The sequence below is a fragment of the Triturus cristatus genome, chromosome 3_2 (genome assembly GCF_964204655.1).
Source record: "Triturus cristatus chromosome 3_2, aTriCri1.1, whole genome shotgun sequence".
NCBI classification, from domain to species: domain Eukaryota; kingdom Metazoa; phylum Chordata; class Amphibia; order Caudata; family Salamandridae; genus Triturus; species Triturus cristatus.
The window spans coordinates 54817590-54833767 of NC_140584.1; the positions used below are offsets into that span (position 1 = coordinate 54817590).

Genomic DNA, 16178 nt, shown 5'->3' on the forward strand with positions numbered 1-16178 from the left:
AAGGAGCTGGGAATGAGAGAGAGGTATGAGAGTAAAAGGACACAATTAGGATAGTAGGTGGAAGACAAAAGGGATGAGAAAGATGAGGGAGGTGGAAATTTCACGAGGAGGAGGAAGGAACGTACAGAGAATAGAACAAGGGACATCAAGAGTTAAGGGGGAACTACGATAAAGTAAGGTAACAAAAATCCACAAAGAAGCTGGAATGAAAGAGGAAGCCATGCAGAAGCAGGGTAATTAGAGGGGGTGAAGAAAAAGCAAATGTGACAGGGACAGCTTTATACTTACGGTGACTCAACACTTTTCCTGCAATGGGTGATGGAGAGCGGAGGGTCTGAAAAAGGGGAACACAAACAGGCTAAAGGAAGTGCAAGCAACTGCAAGGCAGCATTCCAGCTAAGAAAGGCATACAGCCATGAACTGTGGCAGTCCCACCATTAACTGGAAAGGAGGTTAGAGAGCTTGAGACATGTTTCACACTATTGCAAGCTTACAGGAAACACTGCAACCTAAAAGAATGCGATAATAAATTGTGAACAAGCAAAGCACCAGAATAGGTGGAAGAACCGCACTAAACAGATAAGTAGGCAACTGTGTCACTTACCTGAATCACTGGTTTTGCAGCTTAATGTCAGTATCAATTCACATACATTGCACACTTTTGTATCTAGAAGTTCCATTTGGAACACATTTAAATGTTTTGAAAATCAGACTGCGCACATCGAGAGAGGCAGGGAATATCTGTAGTCAAATCCCTAGGGACACATACAACACTCCCAGAACCATTAATAGAGCACCAATGTAAACATCAGTAGCATTTAAATGAATGGTGGCCATGAGTCCATTCTACAAAGAAACAAACTTCAAGTAAACGCAGATCACATGAAAAACAGGTAATTGCCTGTGGGAATGGAAGGGGGTCAGTGTTAGCGGTGGCGGTCCCATGAGACTTGGCAGAGTTGCATTTTCTACCAGATAAAGCATTACAGTAGGTAAGTTACTTGTTCATCTGATAGAGACTTATAGTCACAGATTCCTTACCTTAGAATAAATACCCAAGCAATACCTCCCTGAGAAGGGACTGCAAAACTAATTGAATCAGAAAGTCCTGAACGCCCAAATGGGTAAATGGCCAGTCACGACCGACAAAACTGTTCAGGCAGTAGAGTTTGGTGAACGTATGTAGTGGGGCTCAGATTGCTGCCAGACAGATTTCTAGGACCAGAATACCGTACGTTAACTCAGTGGTCACAGCCTAGGCGCTGGTGAAGTGAGCTTGCAAGCCCTCAGGGCCAGTGCATAGGATATCTTAATGCAGAGGATAATTCATCACTAGATGGTCCTTTTCTGCACCGCCTTTCCCTTTTTTTGCTCCAACATAGCCCACGAAGAGTTAATCATCCACGCGGAATTCATTTGTGCAGTCAAGGTAGAATGACAATGTTCTTTTTGGGTCCAGATGGTGAAGTCTCTTCTCCTCTTTGGAGGGGTGAAGTGGAGCAAAAAAAGGTAGACAGGGTGATGTGCTGGCCCTTCGGAAGGAAGGAGGCACGTGTCCAGAAAACCATCTTGTCCAGATAGAAAGTGGTATAAGGAGGGTGTGCAGAGAGGGCCAGCATTTCGCTGACACTCATGGACGATGTTATGGCAACTAAAAAAGCAGTTTCTAATGTCGAGAGCCTAAGAGGGAAATAGTGTGCAAGCTCGAATGGTCAACCCATGAGAAAGGTGAGAACCAGGTTGAGGTCCCGCTGATGCATGAGGAATGGCATATCTTAAAGAGAGGTTGGTCGGGGAACTGCAAGAAAGCCAAGATGGAAGAGAGATGACCCTTAACTGTGTCCAGAGAGAGTCCTGCTGGGCCAAAGCCAATGCAAACAACAGAACCGAACCTGAGAAAAGGGTGCAGAAAGGGGTTCAACACTGTGGGAGGCACACCATGGTAGAAACTTGTCCCAATGGGAGGCGTTTACAGTCTTGGTGTAGGGATGCCTGGCTGCCAGAATAACATTCAGACTTCGGAAGGAAGGTCGGAAGCTGTCAGAGGTCGCCGTTCAATCTCCACGCAAGGAAGTGGAGGGTGCGCTGGTTATGGTGTAGAACCCTTCCCAGTTGCTGCAACAGAAGATACTCTCGAAGGGGCAGCCTAATAGGAGGACTGATGGTCATGCTCAGCAGCTTGAGATACCAGACTCTCCATGCCCGATACAGAGCCACAAGAATGATATGGGCCCAGTCGTTTCTGATCTTCTTGAGAACTCTGGGCAGGAGTGGTATTGGCGTAAAGGCATACTGGAGGTAGGAGCTTCTGTTATACGGCTCATACTTTCCCAAGTAAAATGGTAGATTGTAGGCCAACATAACCATCAGAACTGTGGGAGACTGATTCCACACAAACCATATGGATATGCTGGCCCAAGTCCTTCTAGATCACAGTGCACCATCTGACTCCTAACCTGACAGGGTAACATATGGATGTACAACCTTAGAACATGACAACCCTGACTCCCCAAGGAAATCCTGGGAACACATCTAAAACCCATTTTGCTTAGTTACGTATGTATACCCAAAGAGATACACAAGAAATACACAGTAAAGAGTTTAAATATTTATTGAAGCATTAGGATTGTTGAGTAGAATACTTGTGCTGCAATAATCAATAGAAAGAAACAGAATAATGCATTTAGGATTACGAGTATGGTGAAAAAAGATAAACAGCTCAACCATTTTGTTGATTACAGGAAATATATGCTTGCATTCAGTACTGTAATATATTGCACTCCTATCTAGCGCATCCTAACATATCATGTCTATGGTGAATGAAGCTACCAAATCACTGAAGGGTGATCTAACTCCCCATCACCTGTGGGTTTGTGTCATTAAGCTGCCCGTCTTGATGTAGAGCTGGATAGTATCCCTCGCATGAGATAAATAGGAGTCAGCTGAGCTGGAGTTCCGGCATGGATCAACCTCTCAGTGCCAGCGATATGCTACTCTGTATAAACAAATGCTTGATGTCGTATACATAATATCAACATCCATTTTACCATGCTGATGTCATAGTGAGGCCGCTATTGTTTATTCTATTGTGATAGCTCTGTCGCCGAGCAGCTAAAACAAATAACATCTTGTGTGATGAACCTAGCCCTTTTATAGAATGTTCAAGGTGTTTTAATAGAGTGCCTATGAAGTGGTAGTGTAAGCAAAACTGAGTTTGAAGAATATTATCCTGTATGTGCATGCCAATGAATGTGTGTCAGATGTCATTGTGTTTAGGGAGAGAAGGTAACTTAAGAACATAAGCATGTAAAATGGTGTTTATTAACCGGGCCTATTGTAACCATGTGAGACGACTAAAAAGCTATCTAAAAACAATGCTAAACATATATGTCTAAAAATAAAACAATAAAAGTGTAAAAAGGCACTAATCTAGTTTGAAGACAAAAGCATTCAGAAAGCCAAATTTTAAAAGTGTAAAAGCTAAGTTAAAAAGCTATTTTAAAAGGTGGTGCAAATTTCAAAACAATTTAGGATGTGAAAAACATGTCAGAATTAAACAACTCGAAAGCTGCCATATTGTTTGTCTGTTCTGAGGAGCAGACAAAACATTGCTGTTCACAGCAATGGCAGATGATATTTGCAGGGGCACCAATGCAAAAGGGCTACAGAACAGATACGAGCCAGACGCTCCTGCAGACGCCTAGCGAAAGCCTGGCGAAACCTGAGAACCACGGAATCATGGAACAACCACAAGAGCGCCCTGAAGGATTACCACCAACGTATAATGGACACCAAACGGACCTTCATAGGAGACAAAGTCCAGACCAATGCATCCAACCCCAAGGAACTGTTCAACGTCATACAGCAATTCGCCAAACCGACCTGCAAATCCACGGACATCACACCCTCCCAGGAACTCTGGGACAAGCTCAGCTCCTACTTCCATCTGAAGATCAAGGCATACGACAACTTCAGTGAACCAATGACCAACACCACCCCCCTACCCACGGCCGCCGACAAACCCACCGTCAAATCCTGGGAGCCCACGACCATTGAACTCATCACCACGACCATGAAAAAAAACCACTCAGGAGCCTCAACGGACCCTTGCCCACGGCACATATTCCACAGAGCTGCCACTGCAATCGCACTCGAACTAAGACGAACCATCAATGCCTCCCTCAGGTCAGGCAGCTGCCCAGACGCCTGGAAACGGGAAGAGGTAAAACACCTCCTCAAGAAACCAACGGCCGACCCTACAGACCTGAAAAACTACCAGCCGATCTCTCTCCTCCCCTTTGCGGCCAAAGTCACAGAGAAAATCGTAAACACACAGCTGACCACCTTCATTGAAGAGAACTCCATCCTGGTCGCCTCTCAGTCTGGATTCTGCAGCAACCACAGCACCGAGACCGCAGTGCTTGCAGCCACCGACGACATCCGCATGCTACTTGATCAGGGACACACCGCGTCCCTCATCCTGCTAGACCTCTCCGCAGCTTTCGACACCGTCTTACATTGCACACTCGCTGACAGACTTCACGACGTGGGACAACAGCGAGCCGCCCTCGACTGGATCCGATCCTTCCACTCCGACAGGACCCAGAGGATCCGACTCCCACCCTTCCTCTCCAAACCCACGGACATCAGCTGCGGAGTACCCAGGGATCATCTCTCAGCCCCACGCTCTTCAACATCTACATGGCCCCCCTCGCCGCCATTGTCAGACAGCATGGGCTCAACATCGTATCCTACGCCAACGACACCCAACTCATCCTCGCGCTCACGAAGAATCCCGAAGACACCAGACTCTGCTTCCAGGAAGGAATGAAGAACGTGGCAGCCTGGATAAAAGACAGCTGCCTGAAACTAAACTCAGAGAAAAATGAGATCCTCATCCTTGGACCCTGCACCACCGCCTGGAACAACTCCTGGTGGGCACCCGCCCTCGGGAGCCCACCCACCCCTACAGACCACGCTTGAAACCTCGGCATCACCCTTGACTCCTCCCTCTCCACGAACCACCAGATCAACGCCGTCGCCTCCACCAGCTTCAACTGCCTTCGCATCCTCCGCAAGACCTTCAAATGGATTCCCCCTGACTGCAGAAGGACCGTCACCCATGCGCTCATAACCAGCAGATGACTACGGCAACGCCCTCTACGCCGGAATCAACAAAACTCTTCTACGCAAACTATAAACCATCCAGAACGCCGCAGCCAGACTCGTCCTCGGGACACCACGCCATGAGCACATGACCCAACACTTACGTGGCCTCCACTGCCTCCCCGTCTCGAAGAGGGTCCCTTTCAATCTGCTCACCCACACCTACAAATCCCTCAACAGCATTGGACCCAATTACCTCAACGAGAGACTATCCTTCCCCGTACCCAAGAGGAACCTTTGCTCTGCCCACCTCGCCATTTTAGAGTTCCCCGCATCAGCAGAAAGAGAACCATCGGGAGAGCTTTCTCCTACTTCACAGCGAAAACCTGGAACGAGCTCCCTGTGAACATCAGATGCTCCCCCACATTGCACATGTTCAGGAAGGACCTCAAGACCTGGCTCTTCGACTGACCCGGAGCCGCCCCCCCAGCTCCTTGAGACCCTCACGGGTGATTAGTGCGCTATATAAACCCCCTGATTGATTGATTCCCCTAGGCGTCTACCAAGGGATGAACAGCCAGTGCTGAATCTGTAGATGGCGAGCCAGGATTCTAATCATCAGGAGCCGAGGCATCTGAGGAAGGCTCATAGTTTGCAATTTGGGGCAAGTGTGAAGGACAACGGTACAAGTGTCCCGGTAGGGGACCCCCTAGTAGGTCATTGTCCGGAGGCTGAACCAGTTGCGTTTCCAAGCACATGTCCAAGACACATTCAAAAGTGCACAGGACACAGCGGAAAATGGGCTGCACACAGTGTGTCAAGAAAATATGACACGCGGTTTACGAGTCATGAAAGAGTTGCACAGCCTTTTTGCACATTTGTGATACAAATATTTCATGTAATCACAGTGTGGCCAGACAGGCTGAAATGACAAGAACCAGTGGTCATAAGTTCCTGAAGCACAGGGGCGCCAAAGCACTGTATCATGCATTCACGACACAGGAGCACATGTGGTAGTGCTATCTCCATTTGACCTCGTAATGGGACATGCATTGCGGAGCAAAAAAAATAAAAACAGAGCCCCGATAACTAGGAACAGGACAAGTGGTAAGCCTCCAAAAAAACTTCCAAGCACCGAGTGTAAGAATGATGAAATAACTCAGAAGACTGTCTGGAAGGTGCTAACCAACCTGGAGCCAATTGTCTTAAAAAAAAGTGTGCTACCCCCGCAGTCCTACACATATTAAAAATGTGGTGCATAAGGTCTCCAAAATGGCGAGGGAAATTAGTGGGGAGTAGCGACTGTATCTCAGAAGAGGACCTTACAGCTTGAAGATAAAACATCTCCCCTGCAGACATTAAGGCCACATCTTTCTGGAACAACAAGACTTTCAGTCTGCTTAAAGCATCAAAACAGAGGTTTGCAAGCTTTATCGACAGCCAAAGAGTTGCATCCTCAAGTGTACAGGGAGGTCGGAACAGTGCTTGTGTACAACAGGTCACAACCGTAGAGGCCGTTACCAGATAGGCATTTCCTGGTCTCATCCCAGAGCAGCCTTGATCATTCAGCATCAAGTAACTCCCATTCGAAAGTAATCTGAAAGCCGGAAGGATCATAGCAGCCGGAATACCATTCAAATAACATAACAAGTTTACCTTACACGCAATATAAGCACCATGAAACGAAGCTTACCTTCAAACCAAGGAATGTCCCAGAGTACTTTTGCAGTCAGTCCAGTTAAGAAAAACCTCAGTCTTCCTATTAAGACATCGGAATTTGAAAGGTAAGATCCATGACTCGTGTACATACCCCTCTCCTAGCAACTCAGATGCCCACTTGATGGTGTTGTAGGCAGTATTGGAAATGAAATATCAAAGTTGGCAGAGATATAAACCTGTGGATTTGCCAATCCACGCAAGGCATTTCTGCAACAATGAATGAAAACCTTCTCTATTTTTAACATGTTGCGTCCTTCCTTGCCATGAAGGTTTGTTGTTTTGTTAGATTTTTATGATAGAAACAAACTAGTGCTTTAAGGTCTTTACATGGAATACGACCAGCAAGAAGTGTCTGTAGAGCCAAACTCAGTAACATGATAGCCCTAAGCTGCAACTGCCCATGTTGTAAAGATGAGACTATGTTACCCAGAGAGTAAATCCTGGTGGATTGATTGATTATACCATTATCTACTACTGCAAGAGCCATTTCTAAAATTGCCCAGTCAATTTCATGCAATTTCTCAGCAGCCTCCTACAGTGAAAACGTCCACACTTCATTGCATATTGCATACAGAAAGAGCTTTTGAAATGGTATTTGAGGGCCTAGCAAGAAGTCTTGTAATTCCATGTCATCAGAAAGAAAGGGACAAGTGTTTCACTTGAGACAGTGTGGATTGTTTAAGCCAATGAAGGCACAACTTCCAGACACTATAAGTACCAGCCCGCCTGTTGTGTCTGCAAGTAATGTGGGTCTGGCCTTTTGATCCTAAACCCTTTGACTATGTCAAGAAAAAGTGACTAACATCCGTTCATTTGTTGTGGTATAGGGCATGCTCTGAATAAAGTCTTGTTCTCCTGAACCTGCATGTGAAGTACTTGCTTTATGCAGGAAATGCAAAGAGAACAATTGATGGACAGAATGCAGAACAATGTCATACATTCACCTCAGTACAGAGATCTGGGCCTAAATCCATAATTTTTTGCTCCCCATGCCATTCCAGTTTGAACCCAGCCATATATATACAAATCAGTATTAACCCTGCACCCAATGGGAACAGTCCAGCCCGAAATGCCAGGCCAGGTCCTCCCTGGACTGGAAACAAGCATCCTAGGACCGGTTTTGGGGTTTCACCCCTCATCAGCCAGGATCGCTTGACTCCAGTGACATGGAGAGCATGGGACCCACATCTGGGCATACCTGTCCCATTCGGGGTGACAAATGCAAAAAGAACAATTGATGGACAGAATGCATAACAATGTCATACATTCACCCCAGTACAGAGATCTGGGCCTAAATCCATCGTTTTTTCCCCGCCCCAAGCCAGGAAATGGTCACCATAATGGTGAAATAGAACATTTCATCATAATTAGCCGTGACATCATACATTTCATTTTCATGAAAAAAAGTTGAATGCTGCAGATCATCTAGCATTTAATGCACTGTATCAATGTCACAATCATTACAGATAGTACTAGGAGTGATAGTCAGGCAAAGACATTTTGAATAGATATGTGTAGGAAGCTGGTTCTATTTAGGGTATGCAAAGAAACAAAAAAAGGTATACCATGCAAAGAGTCCAGGTGTTCCCTTAGTAGTGGACAGGGGCTTACTCTAGCAATCCCAAGGTGCTTTTCTAGTGGGTAGTGCGGCCGAGAAGCCTTAGGCTTATCAGAGAGGAGTGTTAGACACCTGTACATCCACACAATAGTCAACAAATGATGCACACAACTCAATAAGGACATCCACGCCAATTTATAAAAATAACACTTTAGGCACCAAGATCATCACATTCAGGTAAGTACTTTTTAAAATAGCAGGTGTGACGAAAACAGGATTTTGATACTTAAAATCATAATTGAAGCACTTTGCGGAAATGTTAACTCTGGAAGAAAGCATGTATTGCATTTTTGCACTCAACAGCAACTTACGGGATCCATCTTCTGGACTTAAGGAGAGTATGGCACAAGGTCCAAGGCAGCACCAACAGTTCAGTTTGGGAAGCACTGGGCCAGCCGGTTGCAGAGGTGCCTTACAGCGTTGGGTGCCCCATCCAAGTCCATTGGGATTGGTCTGTCGGTAAAGAGGCTGCAGGCTCGGACTGGGGGATCATTCGTACTGAGCCAACTGAGTTTAACTCTTGGGTTGCTTTTGGACGCCTTTGCTCCTCTTCTCCAAGGGCGATGGATTTTCATCACCTTGGAGCATTCGCGGTAGAGAAGGCCTACAAACAGAGCCTGCAGGCGGCATTAAGAAGTCCACAATGGGCAAGTCCAAGGTGGGCTTTGTCTCTATAGGGCCGGGGGACAAGCTGGCCCTGTTGGTCCGCTTCAGCCTGGGCTTGGAAGAATGGGTGCAGTGGTGTTTTGCGGAGTCTAGTTTTTATGGTCCGGAGTACTCACAGTCTTCTTTGGGGTGCCTTTTGGATGCAGGGAAGCAGCTCTGCTGCTCCACGGGACATCTTGTGACTTTATTAAAAGCAGGCAGTCCTCCAAGGGTTTGGAGGCAGAACAGCAGTAGGACGAGACATTTTTGGCAGAGTTTCGATGGGGAACAGCAGACAGATCTGGTGCAGAGGCAGTTGCTCTTCCTTCATCTTCTGCCTTCATGACTCTTCAGTGTCCTTCTCCTTCATAGGTAGTCAGGATCTCTGGACCATGTTGGCACCGTTGGCCTACTTCAGCTCAGGCTAGGTGGCTTGGGTGCTATCAGGTGATGGGTTTTCGCAGTCTTGGAGACTCACAGCTAAGTCTTTGGTACCTGCAAGATGTAGGGGAACAGGTCCGCTGTTCCATGGGAGTTCCTGAGTCTTTGGAGAAGTGTTGGCAGTGCTCCGTGGCTTTGGAGGATCAGCAGCTTGCAGGGCGAGATGCAATTGTAGAGAATAGGCGAACAGCCAGTTCCTTCTTCCGCAGTTCTTGCATACCCTTCTCTTCTGCCCTTCTTCTGTTGGTTGGCAGGATCTGATTTCCTGTTGCCAGGGCTCCCCTAACTGCTGAATTTAGGGGTGTAAGGGGGAGTGTAGGGTAGTAGCCAATGGGCTACTTATCCCAGGAGTCACTACGCCCCTATATGACCACTTCCTGGTGGAAGTGGGCATAACCCTGTCTCAGGTATCCTAAATTTGCCATCACCAAGATGGTCACTTCTTAAAAAGTTGCACCCACGTCAGGTAGCCCAGTTCAGGGGTGGTGCTCGCCTGTGGGCAGGCACATCTGTTTTGCCCAGCTAATTTTCCTGCCTGTCCAGGTGCCAAGGGCTATGGACAAAGGGGGCCTGTTTCCTCTCCTGTGAGAAGCCGCCAGATCTGCATACTAAAGGCGGTGGGACTTTTTGAAGCTCCCCGGCACTGGAATGCCAATAAGCAGGACATCATGTGGGCGGGGGGTGCAAGATACCCCATGCTCAAGCAGTCTTGGTTTCTGGCACCCAGAAAACAAAGGCCCTCACCCTTGGGGGTCAGAAACTCATCTCTGGTGGCAGGCTGGTTAGAACAAATCAATTAGCACGCCAGTGGCTGGTACGTTTTCTCTGTGTGCATGTATTACTCAATTCGACAATGGCATCAATGCGGGTTTATTAATATGATATGTTTGATACGAAATATCCCTTTTTTCAGTGAATCGATCATGTAGCCGGTTAACTCGATTCTACCAGTGTCCAGCACATGCTCGCAAAATGGCTTCCCTATTCACTTGTACTGGCAGCAATAAATCTGACCAGCACAGGGGCATATCTGCTTGTGTGGTGATACCCTCACATGAAGTGTAATGCACGCTGCCTTAGGGCTGTGAGGCCTACTGTAGCAGTGACTCACCTATCCTGCATGCAGTGTCAGTATGCATGACACACAGGCTGTGTGCCATGTCGTGTTCTCACTTTCCTCTGCACCAAGACACGCAGCCTGCAGTAGAAGTTTGCATGAGCTCGGCGTGGGGCCCTTAGGGTGGCACACAATTTGTGTTGCTGCTCTTAGGGACCATCTTTATTATGTAGGCCCTATGTACCAGGGGTACCATTTACTAGGGATTGTCAGAGGGTACCAAAGGTTTTGCCAATTGAGGGAAACAATTGTATGGTCTGGGGAAAGAGATCTGGCACTGGGTCCTGGCTAGCAGGAACCCAGTGCAATTCCAGTCGAAATCACATTAAATAAGTGTGGGGGGGGGGGGGGGGGTGACCATGTTAAAAAAGGCACTTTCCTGCAATATGGAAATGGAATTACTTCTGTAGGTTCTAATATATCATAGGATACCTATTCCCAAACAATTCCATCAGGAATCAGGAACAGCCGAAATGTTCACCAGGGAAAGGTCTGTTCGCACAAGAATGAAGTATTAAAACCAAGTTCAACAGCAGAGGGTTCTGGGAGATAGTCTTTTTCCTGATTGTGAAAAGACACTATCACAAAACCAATCCAAATGAAGAGAAAAACGAACAAAATTGTAATCCAAATGTATATCCAAGGAGGAATAAAGTATGTCTTTTACAGGCACAAGTAGAATTCCCTCAGTCTACCTTGGGGTACTGGTGGTGGGTCAGATGAATCTGAAGAGAAGTCATCATAGTCAATGAAGTAGCCAGGGGCTGTTCTATATATTTTTGGAAGCTCCGGAGGCTGTGTAGAACTGGGAGAACACTCCTGCGGTGGTACATTGCAGTAGACATCTTATTTGTCTGCTTGTCAAATTGAAATCTGTGTTTCCGTGCATGACGTTTGTAAGTCGTTTGTTGATGTAACAGAAGAACAAGTTGCTTACCTTCGGTAATGCTTTCTCTGGTGGATACAGTATCTGCCTGTGGATTCCTCATGTTTTAAATTACCCCATGCGCAGCATTTCACGGAAACTTTTCTCCATAGCTCTCCCACATCGACGAGGACATCACAATGGAGCGGCTCCGCACGCGACTCCGCATGACGCCTTTGGAGCCATAAGAAGACCTCGTCTGCAATGCTGGCCTCAGTTCCACCCATTTTGTCCGTGCCTTCGAAGCGAATGGGTGAACCAACAACATTCCCACAAATATATACAGTATACACAAGTAATTAAAACTGGAAATTCTAAAATATAGACATTTCCTAGTGAACATATCACAATATTCCAATAAACACAATATTAAAATACATAAATTACCTGCTAAACATTTTCGGTGTAAACCGGCAGGCAACGGGGAGACGGGTGAGTCAGTGAGGAATCCACAGGCAGATACTGTATCCACTAGAAAAAGCGTTACCGAAGTTAAGTAACTTGTTCTTCTGATGGATACATCTGCCTGTGGATTTCTCACCTTTTGAATTGAATACCAAAGCAGTCCCACTCCTGGCAAAGGTTGCATTCTACCTATGCCAAAACATCCTGCAGCACAGAACGTGCAAAATGGCCATCCATCCTCACCTCAGAGTCTAAGCAACAGTGCTTCGCAAAAGTGTGAAGTGAAGCCCAAGTTGCCGCCTTGCAGAGGTCTACAATATTAACATCTCCAGCTAAGGCCGAAAAAGACGACTTCGCTCTGGTGGATTGAGCTCGAACACCTTCAGGAAGCTCCTTCTTGGCCAAGGCATAGCAGGTCTTGATGCAGAGGATGATCCACCTGGACAGCGTTCCTTTGTGGACAGCCTTGCCCTTCATCTTGCCCACATATCCGCCAAAAAGTTGGTTATCCAACCTGACGTCCTTCGTCCTGTCGAGGTAGAAGCTGACCACCCTCTTAGGGTCCAGGTGGTGAAGTCTCTCCTCCTCCTTAGAAGGGTGAGGGGGAGGATAGAAAGTGGGTAAAGTGATAGATTGCTCAAGGTGGAAGGAAGTGACCACCTTAGGCAGGAAAGCAGCTCTGGTCCTAAGAACCATGAAACAAGGTAAATGGAGACTTGGAGCTAAGAGCCTGCAGCTCACTCACCCTCATAGCGGAAGTGATTGCAATAAGAACCTCAAGGGACAACTATGCAATGGTTTCAAAGGGAGACTCCATCAAGAAGGGAGAACCAAATTCAAATCCCACTGCAGCATGATAAAGAGAGTAGGAGGAAACCTATTGGTGAGACCCTTAATGAATCTCATAACTATGGGAGATTTAAATAAAGAGGGTTGATCTAATAAACAGAGAAAAGCCGACAAGGCAGACAAGTAGCCTTTAACAGTAGCTACTGCACAACCTTGTTGAGCCAGGGAGAGAGAGAAACTCAGAATATCAGATAAATGGGCTTGCACAGGATCAATCAATCTCGCTCCACACCAATTAACAAACTTAACCCACCTACCAGGATAGATAGATTTGGTGGAGTGTCTTCTGGCCGATAAGATAACATCCACCACATCTGGCGGGGGAAAGAAAGAGCACAGGTTGCCCCGTTTAATCTCCAGGCATGAAGGTGCACGCTCTGCAGAAGGTGGTGTAGAACCTGCCCCTGCGAGTGTGAGAGGAGGGCTGCACTGAGAGGGAGACGGAGCGGATGGTGCGATGAGAGGTAAATGAGGTCTGTGTACCACACCCTTCTTGGCCAATCCGGGGCGAGTAATGTGATTTGGGCCCCGTCTTGGCAAATCTTCCTCATAACCCGGGGAATCAAGGGTATGGGAGGAAACACGTAAAGATGCTGTGAACCCCAATCTAACTAAAACATATCCCCCAACGCTCTCCGAATCGGATACTGGAGACTGCAGAACGACAGGCAGTGCGGGTTCTTGTGAGTGGCAAACAGGTCCAACCAAGGAAACCCTCACATCCTGAAAATGTGATGGACCACCTCCGGATGGAGACACAACTCATGATGGCCGAGTGCTGCAGACTGAGACTGCCCACACGCACATTCAGTACCCCAGTCAGATGATTCGCAATCACGAAATTTGATGGTCCTGAGCCCAGGACCAGAGTCGCAGAGCCTCTCTGCAGAGACATACGACCCCATTCATCTCTGTTTGTTGATGTATCACGTCACAGTAGTGTTGTCCGTCAGGTTCTGAATCAACTGACCCCGAAGGGAGGGAAGAAAGGCCTTGAGAGCCAAACGTATCACCCGCAATTCCAGAAGATTGATGTGAAACAATCTTTCCTCTGGAGACTAAAGGCCTTTGACCTCCAGATCCTCAAGATGAGCTCCTCACCCTAGAGTGGAGGCATCCGTTATCACTGTGGCCACTGGAGATGGTGGTGGAAACAGCTTCCCTTGACACAGGTTGTCCGAGACACTCCACCATAACAGCTCTGCTGCAGTGTCTCTAGAGAGTCTGACCACCTCCTTGAGATCTCTGTTGTGTTGAAACCACTGCCTGCGGAGGCACCACTGCAGGGCCCACATGTGCCAGCGTGCATGTTTGACCAACAGTATGCAGGAAGCGAACAGACCAGGCAGGCGTAAGACCTTTAGGACTGGAATAACCGCTCCATTGAGAAAAAGTGGAATCATAGCCTGGATGTTTTGAATCCTCTACAGAGGCGGGAAGGCATGACTCAATGTAGTGTCCAGTACTGCCACTATGAACAGGTTGCGCAGGGAGGGCACCAGGTGAAATTTGGGTATGTTTATCAAAAATCCCAAGTCGAACAACAGATGCATTGTTACTTGCAAATGATGCAACACCATCTCTGGTGACTTTGCGATGTGCTGCTACCACTGCCATTACCTTTGTAAAGACGCGAGGTGCTGAAGTAACACCGAATGGAAGGACCGCAAACTGGTAGTGTTGAGACTCCACCGTAAAACAGAGATACTTCCGATGCGACTATAGGATGGGAATGTGAAAACACGCATCCTGCAAATTGATTGACACCATCCAGTCTTCATGTTGCAATGCCAAAAGAACCTGAGCTAGGGCAACATCTTTAACTTCTCCTGCTTGAGGTAAAAATTCAAGACCCTGAGGTTTAGGATCGGCCTTAATCAACCGCCCTTCTTGGGAATCAGGAAGTACCAGGAGTAGCATACCTGACTCCTTTCCTCCTCCATACCACTTCTATTGCACCTTTCAGCAGCAAAAATAGAACCTCCTGTTGTAGTAGCAACAGGTGCTCTTCTGAGCACCAACTCTGGTGAGGGGGGAAGGAGGGGGAAACTCCCAGAAGGGTAGGGCATACCCATTCTCCACTAGATTCAACACCCAGAGATCTAAAGTAACAGACCTCCAATTTTGTAGAAAATGGAACACCCGTCCTCCCAAGGGACCATTATGCTCTAGGATGGAGGAGTTAGAGCTGATTCCCTGCTGTACCAGTTGGAGGGGCAGGAGAGGAGGAGGAGGTTAGATAAGACTTGCTACAGAGCTGTGCCTCACGGACGACCTCTACCTTTTCCCCTGTATGATCTGGACAGAGATCCCACTTGCTGCTGCTGTTGCGGCTGCTTCTACTCGGCTCGAAAGGATAACATCTTACCAAAAGTGTGAAACCTGCGGTATCCTTACCCCTGGACTGAGACTGGAGACCCAACAATTTCGCTGTTGCTCTGCTATCTTTAAAGCATTGTAGCGCCAATCTGATTTGGCATAAAAAAGATGAGAACTGTCAAAAGTCAGGTCCAATAGGGTAGCCTGTACATTCAGTGAAAATCCAGACCCCCTTAACCAAGTGTGCCTCCTGGTCACGACAGAGGAACCCATTACCCTGGCAACAGAGTCCGCAGTGTCTAGCCCAGATTGAATAATCAGACGGGCTACAGCTTGAGTATCGGAAAGTACTTCCGCCCAATGGCCATGAACATCCTCTGGAAGTTTAGGAAGCACCTCCCTCGCTGAGTCTATCAGAGCATGGCTATACCGACCCAACAGACATGTAGCATTTATTGATTTTAGAGCCATACTAGATGAAGAAAATACTTTTTTTGCCAACTGCTTCATTCGTTTGGATTCTCTATCCGCAGGCATAGATGGGAATTAGCCTGCAGACTGTTTGGAGGAGCATCATGCCTGGGCTACCAAACTCTCAGGAGACGGGTGGGTTGACAGGAAAACAGGATCCCCCGGAGCCACCTTCTGCCTCCTCGCCACAGACCTGGACACCGCAGGAGCAGTCACTGGTTTCTACCACACCTTCAAGATAGACTCAGTCAAAGCCTCATTATAAGGAAGCAGAGGTTCTGAAACAGCAGACGAGGAATGAAATAGTTCCATTAAAATGTTGGATTTAAATGCTGCAGTAGGCAATGGCAAATCCAGCAGATCCCCTTCCTACTCTACTCCAGAGTGATAAGAATATACCTCCTGCATTGGAAGGCCTTTTGGTGAGGAGAGCTCCCATTCAGGAGATGTGTCCAGGCCACTAGCCTCCTGTACGCCCTCAAACTCTTGTATGGGGTCAACAACCTCACCCTCTTCAGCCTACTCCTGCTGTTCTTGATATTCTTCCTCTTCTATCAGCCTTT

The 16178-nt window shown here is 47.2% G+C and overlaps 1 protein-coding gene across 4 annotated transcripts in view; it reads right to left on the reverse strand.

Moving 5' to 3' along the window:
- IGSF9B (immunoglobulin superfamily member 9B) overlaps positions 1–16178 on the reverse strand; it is a 1286301-nt gene that overhangs the window by 478309 nt on the left and 791814 nt on the right. For all 4 annotated transcript variants that reach the window (XM_085647232.1, XM_085647230.1, XM_085647233.1 and 1 more), the window contains one exon: positions 289–334. In XM_085647232.1, the coding sequence (XP_085503358.1) occupies positions 289–334 (46 nt within the window). The remainder of the gene's footprint in view (positions 1–288; positions 335–16178) is intronic.